An 18,872-nucleotide genomic window follows, 5' to 3' on the forward strand; every position below is an offset into this window, starting at 1 on the left:
GGTTACGAAAGTGGTTGGTGAATGGCCATAGACATGGGGTGCTCTATCACCGGATGGTCAACTCTTTCTTGGTCACATTTTGACATTGGCATTCATATGAGTGGACATTTGGTGGTCATGCACATTTAAGAAGCTGTACTAAAGTTACAGCACAGCTGGTCTACAGTGTTACTGCTTTCACAACTAGCTCCTGTTGCTTTCATAGCTGGCTCCTGTCTCTGATAGAGAAGGTTTTTGTTTGTGACAGCACTACAGTAGTATGTGCTGGGGGAGGAGTGGGGATGCATAATGCAGGTCTTGTATGTGGATCTCCCACATGCTTCTGGCAAAGTGTTTGCGGAATAGGTCAGGTAAGGTTGGATGGATGGTAGTATACCACTCTGAGAGAGGTGGGAATGATTATGGGTAGGATATTTTGTCTGGGGATGCGGATGGGTATTGGAAGACCTTGCTAAGGATGTTGTTGAATTAGGTAATGAACAGGGTTCTCCTATACAGCTGATTCATGGGGCTGGTTGGGGGTTTACAGGCATGTGTGGAAATGGGATAGGAGCTCTCTGTTTGTGGACTAGGTTTGGAGGTTGTTACCTACCTGCAAAGGCACCAATAAAACATTCAGCATACTTGCCAAGGAACTGCTCGTCATTGCAGATACATTGTTGTGGGTGGCCAGTTGTTTACTTGAGATAGCAGCTGTCAAAATGGATGCTCTGTTTCTGGTTGGTGGGCTTTATAAGGGCAGAGAATTTTGCTGAGCTGTTGGAGGGGTAAGGGTCAGTGTCCAAGATGGTAGCAGGCTGAGCTGAGGACAATTTTAAGGTGGTGCAAGAGAGAATGTCAGTGCTGGGTTGGAATGAGGGTAGAGTGTTTTGACTCAGGGTCCTGATCAGTTTAATTTAGTTTTTGTTATATTCAATGGATAATATTAAATTTGACTTCTCACTATGATGTAAAATGAGTCAGTTTTATAATTATGGCATTTTTTCCAGTGAAAGGTATTTCAACATACTGGCCACTACATGATTGTCTTAACCTAATTTTAAAAAAAAAAAATGCTGTGACTTGTACTTAACTATGGTCAATTTCTCTTTCCCAAGCACACACGTGCACGTGCGTGCGTGCACACACACACGCACACACACGAAAACACATACACACTATTAGTCCTGTCCTATAGCTCATTAGCTCATGAGGAGAGTTTGCCTTGGTTTGAAGTAAAATGTTCCTATAATGTTTCAATAAAGCTGAAATGGATGATTCTCTTTGGTTCTTTATAGGAAGCAGCTCCACCCCCAGTAGAAAACGGCACCATAGCACATGGTTAGTGACAGACCTCGACACACTGGAGACACAAGACCTTGGCGTGGAAGCCGCAGTGAGCCCAGCAAGTAGCCAAACAACAACAGCCACCTCACCAGCCTCAACACTACGCTCACCATTGTACACGTCCAGAGGTAATCAGGAATGTCGAAAGATACTTTGTATTTAGGGAAGGACACCTTTTTACTTCTTTCTTACTTCTCACAGATAAGAAGTAGAAAATGGGAATATAAGGCCATATGGGACTTTTAAAGTGATGTGATTAGCTACGAACTGAACTTTCAAGAGCCATAAAGTGCAGTGAACAAACTACAGATGTAGAAGATAGAGATTCAACGTATCTATTTTTCATATTTATGATTGCCAACCATCATCACACATTTGTGATTTAAGTGATTAGGAAAAATGCATTCCACTCTTGCCTTTTGTTATCAGTTATCTGCATGCTTCCTCATTGTTTTCCTAACTTTGGTGGGCTCTCTTGTAGTTCCCTACCGGCAGCCCTTGTCAACTGTGGGCAACTAGCCATTTATTCTGCTTGCATCTGTGGAAGCTGCCCCCATTCACGTATTTTTCTACTTCTGTAAACCTACCCCTCATGTCTTTGTGCTCTTGCCGCCTAAGACAACTATTTGATCCAGGGGAAAGTCTTGAATATTCTCTTCAGTTTCTATGCTTGGTAATTTTTTTGCAGTTGAGATTCTTTCACTTTTCTATTTTCACTGATACAACAAAGATCATTAGCAATAACACTTACAAAAAGGTTATTGGAAACACACTGTCATCATATTTGGAAAGGCTTTTTATCTTAAAATGATATTTCCTGCAATCATATGAATGATTCTATGAGTGCATTTTTGTCGAATTTGCAAGAGAGGACAGTAAAATTTTGTTTTGTTGTGTAATTATCTGAATAATTTCAGTGATTTCTGCAAACCTCCCTGTGTCTGCTGCAATCCTTTGCAGAATGTTTATTAGTGGCAAATGTGATTCAGGATGAATTAACATCAATTTTGAGGTTTTCGAAACTTCATCCTTCCTCTGTCCCTTGGAAGCATTATAGGGCCGCTTCCTGCATTAGTTAACTCATGATCTAGTGACAACATTGTGCAAAATTACTATGCAAAGCCTTTGTTTATGTCATGGAATTTGTCACATCACATCTTCACTGAACCTGCACAAACTGAGTTACTTTTCTATGAGTATAAACTTTATAAACTCCTTACATTATTAAGTAATGAAATTATCTGAGTCCACACACACAGTGTGTGTGTGTGTGTGTGTGTGTGTGTGTGTGGGTGGGTGGGTGGGTGGGTGGGTGTGGGTGTGTGTGTGTGTGTGCGCGTGCGTGCGTGCGTGCGTGTGTGTGCACACGCGCATGTGCGTGCGAGAGCATGGGTGTAAATTTGCATTCATAAAGAAATTATTTAAGACAAAATAAAATTATAGTCTTAATTCAGGAATATAAATTTGCTGAGAAGTCTACCAAATAAAATTCAAGATGGACAAAATCGTGTAAAAAGAAGCACAGTGAACAGGAAAGGAGTTTCTGGGAGGAAGGAAGCCAAACAGTGCTAAATAAATTCAAACATGCTTGTTAGTTGGGCACAATGAATAACTAAAAAATATATTTATTTGATGCCATTAAATTTAGCTACAACTATTTCTTTTTCAGTATTTGTTTATGAAAATAAAGTCATTGGAACATTGTCATGCATTTTGTTTCTTTTTGTTTTAACAGAAGCTGGTAGTGGAATGGAAGTGGAAAATGAGGTTCCCCCACCACTCCCTGCCCCTCCAGAGATTCCACCTGAGTACCCACCTCCACCTCCGCCACCACCTCCACCATCAGAAGAGGCTTTACTTGGTCCAGGAGAACAGTATTGTCCACATGTTGATATAAATGAGGCTGATGATCGTATGAAAAGATTTTATGGTATGTATGCCAAAATACAAAAAATCCTTTTCCACATCTTCATAGTTTTAATCAAGATCTCACACTAGACGACCAATTAAGGTAAAGGAAAAGTTTCAGAGTTAAAAAGTTAACTTCTTGCACTCCATATGGCAGACACAGGGCAGCTCCGTGCAATCTTATTTAAATCGCTGCTGTTTGGGCGGCAAGTGTGCCACAGAGAATTGCACAGTCTCTTTGTGGAAACAATGAGGCCGCTGACCAACAGGTAGGCCATACATGAAAACAAAAAGTGCACTTTTATTCAAATATATTTACAAAACATTACAGTACAAAACTTTTCAATCTATGAGATTTTTTGAAATGCTCGTCAGGATGGAGAGCTGGGTTTTGTGTACATGTTTCCCAGTGATACACAGTTTCACGCCTGCCACCTTTCTTCTTTCTGTCTGAACTCACTGCATATTGCTTATGCTCATTCCCAGGAAGCTTCTTGATAATTTGCAACTGTCCATTCCAGCGTTCCTCATCATCAGAAGTTGAATGACATCCTTGTATCTGCCATGGATTTTTTCCTTCACCAACTAAGTTTCTTATAACACTTATACAGAATACTTTGTGAGACAGTTTTTTCAAGTTGTTTTTCTTGCAGAAGTTGTTTTTGTATAGCAAATAGCTGTTTACACGACCAAAAGTACATTTTTCGCCATCACTTCAGACTTATCATTAGAAAACCATAACTTGAAATAAAATGGTCAGATCGATCAACTCTGCCCATCTTCAAAGTAGAATCAACAATCACATTTGGTTTCAGTTTTTCTTCCCCTTTCTTTCTGTTTCTCCTTTCTATAAGTGACACTGAGCTATTTTGTCATGCCAGAATCATCATTTTGTTATTGCGGAGGCATTTTATTTCATGGCTTTTTCAGACGAAGAACTCAGTTCTTGATTGCAGTTGGAAGGTTTTTGCGATTGGCTTGGATTGTTCTTGTGAGACGTATGTCCTGTTTCAACAGTTCATCAGCTAATGCAACACCTGTATAAAGATAGTCAATGTACAAATGATACCCTGATTGCCCTGCAACATTCCTGATATTAGCCAGCAATTGAAGAACTATTCTCTCAGGAAAAATACAAGTCTGGATGGCTCAAGGACTCTGTTGTTACAGTGCCAAAATAGAGTATCGAACTGCAAATATAACCATTTAATGAATCCAAAACCACATAAACTCCTAAGTCCACATTTTGTTGATTTTTGAGGATTGTACATTTTGAATGATACTGCACATTCATCAGGAGCTGAATACCTACATGGTCAATAAATTTTGAGAAACTTGTGAGACAAGTAATCCAAAACATTAACCACTTTATTCAGATTTGACTGAACCTGACTGTTGATGCGAGTGGCACTCTCTGGATTAGAAACATGAAGTGCCCAGAAAATTTGCATAAATCGTCTGTGAGTAAAACAGTCTGAAAATAAGTCAGGTGATTGTGACCATTCTCTTGAAAAAAAATGTCTTGCAAGTTCTTACACTTCTGTAATGCCATATTCAGTAGCAAACTATGGAAGCATTTCATTTCTTCCTTGGTAACATTTTTCCAGTCCCACCATGCAGAATGTTGTGGAAGTGGTGCCTCTTTACGTATTTTTGCTTGAGCATACCTGTTCATTTCGGCTGCTGTTTGTTGAAATAGGTCATCTGTGAAAATAAACTGAAAGAAAACAGCTGGCAATGATGGAACATTACCAGTTTAACTGATAAAACCACACTTTGAATCATCTAAAGGAAAACCTGTAAAGTCAGAGTTATTTTCACTCCACATTCGCCTTGAATCTTCTGCTGAATCACTAGAAACATGCATATTTTCCTGGTTTTCATTGCTATCTGCACTAAAAGTATTTAGAAGTGAACCAATCTCATCATCAAAATCACTCTCACTACACTGTCACTTAAAGATTTCTCGAAAAGCTGTAAATTCTCATTCTCAGAAAGATTTGAGTGTGAGGAATTTGCCATTGCACTTGTGCAAACTTGAACACAATAATTCCAAAATTCCTATTACGCAACTGCAACAGCTTGACACCAAGTTAACACAGTTTCCCCTATATGGCAGCACTAAGTACCACTGATGCCTAATACTATCAGATTCGAGAACTGAGCATGTGAGAGCTGCAAAAAATTGTGTCGAATGAGGTTTGACATCAGAGTGGGAAACAACGTTTACAATTTTGAGTGCCTTTCAATGTTAGAGTGGAAAGCATTAAATTTAGTCAACAACACTTTCTGAAATAAAAATGTCAAACACTGGTATCACAAATACACCAAACTAAGTATCAAACATTGAATTTATAAGAAATGAAACTTTGTATTTATTAGATAAATGGGGGAAAAGTAATAAAACATTGAAACAAGTAAATACTCAAGGATTACAGGAGACCACTCACCAAAAATCAGCATTGAGCTGTCAATAGGCACACACAGAAGAAAGAAAACTTGCTAGCTTTTAGAGATATCCTTTGATGAGCTAGAGTAAAAACCACACACACACACACACACACACACACACACACACACACACACACACACACACCTATGCCCCTACCTAGTGGTGCAAAACAAGAGGAGAAAACTAGAAGTAAGTCTGGCATCAGAAATGAGAATGTAAAAAAGAAGTTGAGCAGATACAGGTTATGAGGCACCATGCAAGAAATATGCGATGGTAGGATGAAGATATTTGCAGGATAGACAGATGATTTGGAGATACAGTGGCTTGGTTAAAAATTTCACCTATTGAGAATCAGCATTCTTTTATGAATTGTTGTTAATGGATACATAAACAAAATTATTTTGCTCCCGGCAAATCACATTGTTTTTAATAAACATATGAAAATTTTGTAAGCTAAAATAATATTCAAATCAGCTGCATCTAATATTATCTGAACAGTAGAATCCTTACAGTGACCATGTTCATTTGTTACCAAGGTCCCTGACAATTTCCTTATGATGGAAGGAACAAGTCTGTTAAAAACAAAGATGAGAAAGGTAATTTCATTGTTCTCATTGCAAATAATACTGTGTTCATAAAACAAAATGTGAATTAACCTAGAATAACTTACTTACTGTCAGTAGCATATTGGAACTCGATTTTTGCAACTAGTAGGATTTTTGAACAATGACATTCAACAATTCCAAATTACTGGCTTAAAATAAGGAATTATGATATCACATAGAAAGTTCCATGGTATTACCACCAAAAAGTTACATTTGTTCTTGAAACACTTTTCATAATACAACAATGAATTTGTCCAATTATTTACTTTGAATACCTGTTGTCGTAAATGCAATAAAGGTGAACATAATATTCCAGATTTGGGAATACGGTGCCAGGAGGAATGCATTTAACCTCTTTAATACATCTCCTTGTATTTAATAATATTACTGTACTCTTGTACTCCAATGCCATTTAATGACCTGTCATATAAATGTCCTTCACAGAAGTGTACAAGAACTTGATGTATCTATTTTTTTGTTTTATCTTTGTAGGTATCATACCAAAAGAAAAACAACAAGAAATAAAGACTGTAAGAATTGTTAAACGTGAATCAGAACGACGACAGAGGGACCGTGATAGAAGTGGTAATATTGGTATTCCTTTGACAAATGGTGGAATTACTACTGGTAAACGTGCTCCTGCAGCTGATGGCTCTGAAACAGCCAACAGCATATCTGAGGCACAAGGATTTCAGGTAGTGTAATATGTTGTTTCCAAAATACCTCAGCCACAGTTTAAGCTGCTGACCAATAGGCCTTTATCAACATTCTCTGTTTCAGTAGCTAAGTTCGACTTCTCCAGTGCCACATTTTTCATGAAACTCAGTAACTTTGTCGTAGCAACACATTTAAATTAGAGTCAAATATCTCAATTGGCAGAATGTCTAGCTTTAGTTCAAACCAAGAACAAACCAAACAACATTTGAAAAAAAGAGACTGAAGGACAAAATGAAAGATAGTGTGAAATGTTGCAAGCGAAGGAACGGGCTCAAAAGAGACAACATTGACAAAGGGTTACAAAGAAGCCATTAATTTTCTTAAAATCATAGTGCAATTAATCTTGTAAGAGTATCTTACACTTAGATAAATTATCTTTGTGAGTCGAAGATCTATTAAAAGTACTTCTTACTGTTACTCTCTCTCTCCCTCTCCCACCCCGCTCTCTCTCTCTCTCTCTCTCTCTCTCTCTCTCTCTCTCTCTCTGTGTGTGTGTGTGTGTGTGTGTGTGTGTGTGTGTGTGTGTGGGCACACGTGCACACAATTAGGAAATCGAGATGAAATTAGCAGTGAATTTAGACATTTCAGGTTACGACATGTTTAATGACAACCGATATGAACATCAAATGAAATTTATGAAGGAATGTTACCAGTAATTTTGGAGGATTGCACCTCTATCATCATGTGGATTTATTTAAAAATTAACATAACGTGAGTGGTGTGTATGTGTGATTTTCTGGATGTGCTTGTGTGCCTTCACATTCCTCCTAATGATTATCATGCTCATCTTTCCAGCTGTCCTATATGCAGCTCTATATCAGAACCCTCATAACCAGGATCCACTCTTCGTATACATGAAAAAAATGTAGTGGTACTTAAGACTAACGCGTAACTCAACTTTCAAAATTTTACTGACCCATAAAATTCTTTTCATATGAGTGACATGCCCTTCTGTAGCAGGGAAAAGAAGGGGTACAGTAGAAAAATCCTTCTATTGGAGCACAAAAAAGTGACTATACTCCTGTTTAAAATACTCTGACTGAAAAGTGGGGTACCAGGTGCCTCATTCTGTCTTCCTCAGTACCTTACAAAATTTTCCCATAAAATATGGCTTGTGATCATAGTAGCAGTGAACACAGTTGACAGAGACAGAACAATGCTAGGCAGAGAGTGGAGGAGACAATGCTAGTGGGAAAGGAATAAAGAGAAGAAGGAAGTGGAAGTGGGTATAAGCCAGTGATAATGAGAGACAAAGTCAATGAAAATGAATGACAGTGAGAAGAGACTGCAGCAGTGGAAAGGAATGAATGAGATAGCAGCAGTAAGAGAGAGCCAGATGGAGGCAGTGAGAATGAGAGCAGACAGTATTAGAAGGATAGGAGACAATTAAGAGAGACAAATAGATAATGACAAGGAGCTGGGTTGCATGAGTGAGTGTGAGTGGGAAACTGGGAGTGGATGGTATTGAGTAAGTTACAACATTGGACTTGTGTGTGTGAATAGGTTATAGTTACTGGGATTGAGAAGTGAGTTTTATGTTACGAAGAGTTTGAACATGTTAGCGTGCCAAGATTTTTAGAAAATTTTTAAAGGTGCTGAGGAAGATAGACTGAGGCAGGTGGTATCCCACTTTTCAGTCTTTTAAACAAACACTTAAGTATTATACTATCCCATAACCCCAAATCATTCTGTTGTACTGTTGAATGGAATGTACATCCTTTATTTTTTTCCAAATTCCAATCACTCCTATCTGTGGAATATACAGTATATGAATCATCCAATGTAATGCAAAACACACGTGCACCCACAAACACACACACACACACACACACACACACACACACACACACATACACACACACAACTATCCTCTCATACACACTATATGTGATTGTATGTTTACTGAAAAAGAACACTTGAGAAGATGAGCTATAAAGCTAAACTACTTGTTTTATACCTTACTACTGCTCAGAACCCTTCCACTTGGCGTTCGTCTTTTTTGCCGTATACCATTGTTTGGATTCTTTTTGACATTCTATTATGTAATCAGCTTCTCAAGTAACTTTATAAAACTGAAATTTTCATCTTATTGGTCAGGAAAAATATATTTTGAGTCAATATTTTCTGTTGGTCAAGAGGAAAAATGCAGTACCCTGAATAATTTCTCGTATGATGTGCAGGTCACCGAAGTGATGTCAAATAAAAAGACTGGCACTAGTTGGCCAACCAACTGCAGATGAGACCTGCTGCCCAATAATGCCATATGATCGTTTCATTTTCATTTCTCAGATAGTTTTGAAACTATGAAACACTGTTTAGAGATACATTATTATTGTTGGGATGGAAATGACTTTGGCTTTCAAGGCTTCATATTAATATTTGCATTATTTTGTTCATTATCTATTGCAGAAACAACAGCTGGGTCCAGTGGAGGAAGAAATAGGTGAAACATCTCGTCCATTCAGCGAGACATTGCTGTCGGCCTCAGTAGATGATGATGAGGAAGACGATGACCCAGCGATAGATCTCCAGTTTCAAAGATCTTTGTCTCTGCCACGAGGTTTTGGCAAGAGAGAAAGACTGACAGGTGCACCCCCTCCACCACCTATACGATCTGCTTCTCCTAGAGGAGATGGAATGGGTACTGGTGCTAATAGTAGACAACAGCGTGTCAGGGTATGTCTACTCATTATATTTTGTTGCATCTTAGCATGATCATTTCTGCATGTTCTTATCCATTACTAAATCTTTGTCTTGCAACTACTGTCTGGTGAATTTTCTATCCTAGATAGTTTACATTATACTACCCTAATTAGCTGTAAGTATTGTAAAAACTGCTGTTCAATTTTCAACAATTTAATTTCTCAGCTATTAAAATCAGGTAATACTTTTTTGCTTGAAGCAGCAGCAATATTTTCTGCTACATAAGTTTTACCTGGATATTTTTTCTATTATGATATTGTACAATCCTGTGTGTAATTATTTTGAATGAAAGAACTTAAGTCGTCGGCAAGCTTTTTGCTATGATTTCCTTCTATGGCTTCCTCCTTTAAACCTGTCATTTCAGTTCCTCTTTCTATTAGACAATCTTCCATTAATTCACTAATTTCTTAATTGTCAAAAAGTTAAGAATCAAGTGTAAACTGGCTTTTTGATAGAGACTGAATGCTACCCGACAAGAGTATTGTTTGCGACAGTCCACCTTGAAACTTCTTACGGTACTGTGCTCTTGTATTCTGAAAGTGTGTAAAATAAATACTCCAGCCTATTTCTACACTACTGGCAGGAAATGTTTCCCCTAGTACTGTGAATTTGTATATTATGATGATACATGAACTGAAATCTGATGTCCTTCTCTTTCCCTGTAATCTGTTTATGAGTGTAGTGATGACATTTATACACGTGTTCCAACACAATTTCTTAGGTCACCACGATACAGCCACATCAGTTTTCTATATCAGTTATAGAGTATAATGGCAGAGTGCTGGATTTCTAATTGTGACTGGGGAGGTTAAATGGTCAGTCTCTATAATCAAAATAAGCTATCTTTAATTTTAGTTTACTAATGTGTATATTACTAGAATTAAACCCTTTGGATGTAATTGTTAATGCTTGTATGTCATGTAAAATTTATAATTCTAGGGATTGAGCAGATACTTAGAACTGGTAGAAATTAAAAAGTAAAAGGCCCCTTTCTTTTAATCCATTTTATGTAGCATTTCACACAAATGAACACTCATTAATGGAGACCTTTTTGATTTAGATTTCTCTTGTCTCACAAAATCATTACAGGCAATCGAAACAAAATTTTCATTCATTTTGTCTAAATTTCATTTCTCATTCTTATCTTATTTTTCTCTCTCATTCCTCCACCCTTTGCATAATAACTTATTAACCTGTACATTTCGTGTTAGACTTTTGACTGCTCTATTTTACTCTATCCTCAAGAGTTCATATCTTGTGTACCATGTCTCCTGAGTTTCAGTTAGATTTTTTCATGGTGTCTATTTAAATGTTGTCAGTATTAATAATGAGAAGCATTTCAGTAAATTAGCTTATCATTTACAGTCTTTGAATTCAGATTCCACACATAAAAAAACCACCATTTGATAGTTATCAGTCATGATGAAATTGGGGTGAATCTAAAGAACTACTAGTAAACATTTGAAAAAAGAACATTAGATCTCAGTGTTTTAGGGTCTCAGCATCTTGTGGATGGCACATAATGAAGAAAGTGGATGATAGGATGGCATAGAATGGAAGAAAAGTGGGAGAACGGCATAAGGATTTATGACATCTACATCTATCCTCAGCAAACCACTGTGAAATATATGATTTCTGTTGAATCACATATTAATATTTCTTCCTGTTGCACAGTATCAAGTGAGGCAGTGCAGTGGTTAGCACACTGGACTTGCATCACGGAGGACATCAGTTAAAACCGTGTCCACCCACCCTGATTTAGGTTTTCCCTGATTTCCGTAAATTGCTCCAGGAAAATACCAAGATGGTTCCATTGAAAGGGCATGACTGCTTTCCTTCCTCATCCTGTCCCAATCTGAGCTTGTGCTACTTCTCTAATGACCTGATTACTGACGGGGTGTTAAACATTAATCTTCCTTCCTTTTTGTTCCATTTTTATTTGAAGTGTTGGAAGAATGATTGCTGACCTGCCTTTGCATACGCTATAATTGTCTAATCTTGTCTTCTAGATCCTCGGGGAGTATACATGGGGGGTTTAGCACTTCCACAGATTTTTCACTTAATACTGGTTCTCGAAATTTCGTAAGTACGCTTTCACCAGATGCGAGGGGTGTTCAGTGAGTAATGCAGCACATATTTTTTCTCAGCAATGTCCAGTTGAAAAATGCAGACTTTCTTGTGGGATATCGTGGAGTATTCCCATTTCAGCCCCTGTAGTTTCATGAATTTCCAGTTGATGGCAGCCCACGGCCTTCATAATGGCATCTGTAACCGAGGTATGTTCCAAGCACGAAGTATGTGATTTCCATTTAATCACATATTAAGGTTTCTTCCTGTTCCACTTGTACCAAGTGAGACAATGTAGTGGTTAGCACACTGGACTCGCATTCCCTGAGAGGAGCTGAAATATGCTATCCCGGCTGATACACAAAGTTGAAATATGCTCACTTTTTTTTATTTACTTAAATTTGGCATATTTCGTGACAGTACCTTTTCCATTAGATGTTTACGAGGCGGAATTGGTCTTGGCTTCAGTTGTCTATTGGGAGTATGATTCCACAATGCGTCTTTGTCGGCTGCAGAAATGACCTGGTTCAATGTGTTTGCCTCATTTTTGGTGCTTCAAGTACCATTTCTTCGAATATAGTTTCTTCTTATAGTTTGTATAAAAAAATAGTAACATAATTCAAAATTATTTATGATGGCGACCTGCACATTCTCTTACCGTCAACACACACCAGGAGTTAACTGCTGACTGACTATAGTCAAAGACGACTCCAGCGTCAAAGACATTTTACACAACACACAAGCTTCCGCTTGTAATCAGTCTCTTTGCTATTCTTCGACACATTTACTAATAGTAATCAATATGCTTTCACTCACAAAAATATAAGTAAATTAACATATAATAAGGCAAATTATAATTAAAAAATTCTGACAAAAAATATAAGAAAACATTTACAATTTGGTATCGACAAATCCGGTAAAAAAAAAAAACAGATCTCCCAGATCCATTACAGAGCTCACAAAACTTCATTGGACTTTTCTTCCTTATCTACTTCTGAGTTTCTTTTGGCAGAAAACCAGAGCATCGCAGACATTCATAGGGTGTTGCAGAACGTTAATGGAGACTGGCAGTGAACACAAGCACAGTGAGTCACTGGGCAAGGAGTCTGTCATCACTGGAGTGAGTTTGTGCAAACCTATCCAGTCTCCTGCATGCTGGCCGGCTGCACACATCTCTGACTACTGCACTGTTGGACTATGCAGGCATGCTCATTCGATGTGATCAATGAATCACAGTCAAACACCTCACAGCTCAATTGGATGTCTCTGTTGGTAGTGCTGACACACTCTTCCACTTGTTGGGGTATATGAAGGTATGTGGCCACTGGGTTCCTCACTGCCTGACAGAAGACCATAAAGATCAAGAAAGGACAGGTTTCACTAGACATGGCCTGCACCTCAACAAGTATGGGAAAGGAAGGTTACCAAAGCTTATAGGTGACAGCATAGGTGGGGTTGGTGGGATCACTCGTGGTAAAATTCCTGCAGTAGTAGGTGTTAGAGCTGCACCTTTTTTAGATTGAAGTCAGCTGATAGGTATTCCTGCTTAAGGGAAGTCTCTCTAACAAAGGAACCACTTTTGACAAAGCTTAGGTATCCAAGTAATGAGGAAATTAGTATATTTCATCAAAATGTACAAGGTATTAGACATAAAGTTAGTGAATTGCTTATAGATGTTGACTCTGAAATTATTGGTATATCTGAACACTTCTTAAATAAGGAGATAATTCAGAGGCTTCCTTTACCAGGATACAGGTTGGCTGGCAGCTTTTCGAGGAGCTCTTTGCGGTGTGGGGGAGTAGCCGTGTATGTGAAAAACAGCATCCCATTTGAGTCAATTGATGTTTCAAAGTACTGCACTGAAAAGGTGTTTGAATGTTGTGCAGGTGTGGTTAAATTTAATGGAGCTAAACTTCTAACTGTTGTTATTTATAGATCCCCAGATTCCGATTTCACGACATTTTTGCTAAAGCTAGAGGAGGTTCTTGGTTCACTTTGTAGGAAATACAAAAAGTTAGTTATATGTGGTGATTTCAATATTAGTTGTATAAGTGATTGTGTAAGGAAGAGGATGCTGGTAGACCTCCTTAATTCATATAACCTTATGCAAACCGTATTCCTTCCAACGAGAGTGCAAGGGAACAGTAGAACAACCGTAGACAACATTTTTGTTCATTCGTCATTACTAGAAGGGCATTCTGTTAGCAAAAAGGTGAATGGCCTTTCAGATCATGATGCACAAATTTTAACTCTCAAAGATTTTTGTACTGGAACACGTGTTAAATATAGTCATCAGCTGTTTAGGAAAGCTGATCCAGTTGCTGTAGAGACCTTTGTAAACCTTATCAAGGAACAAGAGTGGCAAGATGTTTATAGCGCTGATACAGTAGACGATAAATATAATGCTTTCCTCAAGACTTTTCTCGTGCTCTTTGAAAGTTGCTTTCCATTAGAACGTTCAAAACAGGGTACTAACACAAACAGGCAGCCTGGGTGGCTGACTAGAGGGATAAGAATATCTTGTAGAACAAAGTGGCAATTATATCAAAACGTTAGAAACAGTCAGAATCTAAATGCAGCAGCCCATTATTACAAACAGTATTGTAAGGTGTTTAAAAATGTTATTAGGAAGGCAAAAAGTATGTGGTATGCAGATATAATAGCCAAGTCTCAGGATAAAATTAAAACCATATGGTCAGTCGTAAAGGAAGTGGCTGGTCTGCAGAGACAGGTCGAGGATATAGAATCAGTGCGTAGTGGGAATGTCCGTGTTACTGATAAGTCGCATATATGTACAGTATTTAATAATCACTTTCTGAATATAGCAGGTGGACTAAATAGAAACCTAGTCCCAACAAGGAATCATATAGCACTCTTAGAAAAAAGTGTTCCGAGACTGTTACCTGAAATGCTCCTCCATGATACTGACAAGAGGGAGATTGAGTTAGTAATTAAATCACTAAAGACCAAGAACTCTCATGGATATGATGGGGTATCTAGCAGAATACTGAAGTATTGTTCTATGTATGTTAGCCCAGTACTGAGCCATATCTGTAACTTTTCCTTTAGGAGTGGTCGGTTTCCTGACCGATTAAAGTACTCGGTAGTGAAGCCACTTTATAAAAAGAGAGACAGGGATAATATTGACAATTATAGACCTATTTCTATGCCATCGGTTTTTGCTAAAGTTATCGAGGAGGTTGTATATACAAGGTTACTGCAGCATTTAAATTCACATAATTTGCTGTCAAATGTTCAGTTTGGTTTTAGAAATGGTTTAACAACTGAAAATGCTGTATTTTCTTTTCTCTGTGAGGTTTTGGATGGATTAAATAAAACGTTGCGAATGCTAGGTGTTTTCTTTGATTTAACGAAGGCTTTTGACTGTGTTGACCACAAAATATTACTGCAGAAGTTGGACCATTATGGAGTAAGGGGAGTAGCTTACAATTGGTTCGCCTCTTACTTTAAGAACAGAAAGCATAAGGTAATTCTCCGCAATATTGAGAGTGGTAGTGATGTTCAGTCCCAATGGGGCACTGTTAAGTGGGGCGTTCCCCAAGGGTCGGTGCTGGGGCCACTGCTGTTTCTTATTTATATAAATGATATGCCTCCTAATATTACAAATGATTCAAAAATATTTCTGTTTGCTGATGACACTAGCTTGGTAGTGAAGGATCTTGTGTGTAATATTGAAACAGTATCAAATAATGTAGTTCCTGAAATAAGTTCGTGGCTTGTGGAAAATAATTTGATGTTAAATCACAGTAAGACTCAGTTTTTACAGTTTCTAACTCACAATTCAACAAGAACCGATATTTTGATCAGACAGGATGAGCATATTATAAGCGAAACGGATCAGTTCAAGTTCCCAGGCATTCGGATAGATAGTAAGCTGTTGTGGAAAGCCCATGTCCAGGATCTTGTTCAGAAACTAAATGCTGCTTTATTTACCATTAGAACAGTATCTGAAATAAGTGACATTTAAACATGAAAAGTAGTCTACTTCACATATTTACATACGCTTATGTCATATGGTATTATTTTTTGGGGTAATTCTTCTGATTCGAAAAGGGTATTTTTGGCTCAAAAACGGGCTGTTCGAGCTATATGTGGTGTAAGTTCGAGAACCTCTTGTCGACCCCTATTCGATAGTCTGGGAATTCTGACATTGCCCTCACAGTATATATTTTCTTTAATGTCATTTGTTGTTAGCACTATTAGCCTATTCCCAAGAGTTAGCAGCTTTCACTCAGTTAATACTAGGCAGAAATCTAATCTGCGTGAGGAGTGCACTTCCTTGACTCTTGTGCAGAAAGGAGTGCAGTATTCTGCTGCATCCATTTTCAATAAGCTACCACAAGAACTCAAAAATCTTAGCAGTAGCCCAAACTCTTTTAAGTCTAAACTGAAGAGTTTCCTCATGGCTCACTCCTTCTATTCTGTCGAGGAGCTCCTGGAAGAGCTAAAAAATTAAGCAAATTCCAGTGTTACATTGTTGATTTTCTTTATTTGAACTTACTTGTCACCTGAATACGTTTTTTTATATTTCATTTAATCTGTTTCTAATATCGTGTTATAATTTCATGTATTGACTCGTTCCATGACCATGGAGACTTCTCCTTAATTTGGTCCCATGGAACAATAAATAAATAAATAAAAATAAAAATTAAAAAAATCTGTGTGGAATTGCTTGCATGTTACGAAGCTGAATGTGACAAATTTTTGTCAAAAATTATCACAGATGATGAAACATTGGTTCATCACTTTCAACCAGAAATATAACGGCAATTCGTGGAGTGGTGCCACACTACCTCTTCTCTGAAGAAAAACTTCAAAGCCACACCTTTAGCCAGAAAAGACGATGGTGACAGTCTTCTGGGGCTCTGAAAGTGTTATTCTGTTTCATATCCTCCCTCATAGTGCAACTGTCAACTTTGAAGTGTATTTTGCTTCCCTCAGGAAACCGAAGAAAGAACTTCAGCATGTTCATCACCACAAAAATGCAAACAAACTTCTCCTTCTCCATAACAACACAAGGCCTCACACAAGTTTATTATTACTATAGCTTCAATTTGGGTTTCAGTTCAGTGGTCAAATGATGGTATCTTTGTATGTTTATCCTGTGTGAATGGTTTTTTAAATGCAAAATTTAAAACTTCAGCTTTTGTTTTGCTATCTTCAACTGTCACACCAGACTGGTCAGTGAGTGACTGGATGGAAGCCTTAGAACCACTTAGCGATTTTACATGGGACCAGAACTATGTCTGGTTCTCTGCCAGACCTTCTGCTAAGATATAATGGTGGTAATTGATCTTTTCAAAGATGCACAAATCTTTACCAATCTTTGCTTGTCATCATTTGTGAATTCTTTTTTGAAACAAGAGTTTAACAACCTCTGCTTCCTCATTAGTTTACAAATTTCATTGTTAAATCATGGTGGACCTTTTCTGTCCTTAATCCACTTACAAGGCACATAATTCTCCTGACCACAATTTACAGTTTCTGCTTATATTTTGCCTATAATCTGTCTATGTCCATCTTACTGGAACTAAATGATGACAATTCACTGTCCTAATGAGATGTTAACAACTGCTTATGAGTACTTTATAGAAGAAACATTCTCCCAGCCTACTTGACTGATTTATGATCTCATAACAAACAATGGAAAATCCAGGATGAAATATAACAATATTATGAAAAGGAAAGTTGCTACTCACCATATAGCGGAGATGCTGAGTTGCAGATAGGCACAACAAAAAGACTCTCACAATTAAAGCTCTCAGCTATTAAGGTCTTAGTCAACAATAGACCACACACACACACACACACACACTCCCTCTCATTCACGCAAACACCACTGACACACACGACTGCAGTCCCAGACAGCTGAAACCACATTGTGAGCAGCAGCACCAGTGCATGATGGGAGTGGTGACTGGGTGGGGGTAAGGAGGAGGCTGGAGTGGGGAGGGGGGAAGGATAGTATGGTGGGGGTGTCAGACAGTGAAGTGCTGCAGGTTAGACGGAGGGAAGGCAAGAGGTGGGGAAGGATTGGGGGGGGGGGGGGGGGAGGTGACGGGAGGAAGTAGCAGAAAAGGAGAGAAATATAAAAGACTGGGTGTGATGGTGAAATGACTGCTGTATAGTGCTGGATTGGGAACAGGGAAGGGGCTGGATGGGTGAGGACAGTGACTAATGAAGGTTGAGGCCAGGAGGGTTACAGGAACATAGGATGCACTGCAGGGAAAGTTCCCACCTGTGCAATTCAGAAAAGCTTGTGTTAGTGGGAAGGATCACTATGGCACAGGCTGTGAAGCAGTCATTGAAATGAAGGATATCATGTTTGGCAGCATGTTCAGCAACAGGGTGGTCTACTTGTTTCTTGGCCACAGTTTGTCGGTGGCCATTTATGTGGACAGACAGCTTGTTGGTTATCATGCCTAGATAGAATGCGGCACAGTGGTTGCTGCTTAGCTTGTAGATCACATGACTGGTTTCACAGGTAGCCCTGCTTTTGATGAGATAGGCAATATTAGTGACCGGACTGGGGGGGTGGGGAGGGGGGGGGGGGAGGATTTATGGGACAGATCTTGCATCTAGGTCTATTACAGGTGTATGAGCCATGAGGTAAGGGATTGGGAGCAGGGGTTGTGTAATGATGGATGATGGATGGCAGAATACCACTGTGGGAGGGGTGGGAAGGCTAGTGGGCAGGACATTTCTCATTTCAGGGCACGACGAGAGGTAATCGAAACCCTGGCGGAAAATGTAATTCAGCTGCTCCAGTCCTGGGTGTTGCTGAATTACAAGGGGGAATACTCCTCTGTGGCTGGACGGTGGAACTTTGGGAGGTGGTGGGAGACAGGTTAGATAAGGCACGAGAGATTTGTTTTTGTACAAGGTTGGGAGAATAATTACGGCCAGTGAAGGCTTCAGTGAGACCCTCGTTATATTTTGAAAGGTACTGCTCATCACTGCAGATGCGATGACCATGGGTGGCTAGGCTGAATGAGAGGGACTCCCTGGTATGGAATGGGTGGCAGCTGTCGAAGTGGAGGTATTGGTGGTGGTTCGTAGGTTTGATATGGACA

At 38.7% G+C, this 18,872-nt stretch overlaps 1 protein-coding gene across 1 annotated transcript in view; it reads left to right on the plus strand.

Annotated features, from left to right (window-relative positions):
- The window catches only part of LOC124805452, a gene marked incomplete at its 5' end in the record, with an annotated part of 688,368 nt that overhangs the window by 615,032 nt on the left and 54,464 nt on the right, over window positions 1-18,872 (plus strand). Inside the window, 4 exons of the mRNA XM_047266014.1 lie at window positions 1,278-1,454; window positions 3,062-3,256; window positions 6,784-6,986; window positions 9,418-9,684. Of these exons, the coding sequence (XP_047121970.1) occupies window positions 1,278-1,454; window positions 3,062-3,256; window positions 6,784-6,986; window positions 9,418-9,684 (842 nt within the window). The remainder of the gene's footprint in view (window positions 1-1,277; window positions 1,455-3,061; window positions 3,257-6,783; window positions 6,987-9,417; window positions 9,685-18,872) is intronic.

This window comes from Schistocerca piceifrons, chromosome 7 (assembly GCF_021461385.2).
Source record: "Schistocerca piceifrons isolate TAMUIC-IGC-003096 chromosome 7, iqSchPice1.1, whole genome shotgun sequence".
Taxonomy (NCBI): Eukaryota; Metazoa; Arthropoda; class Insecta; order Orthoptera; family Acrididae; genus Schistocerca; species Schistocerca piceifrons.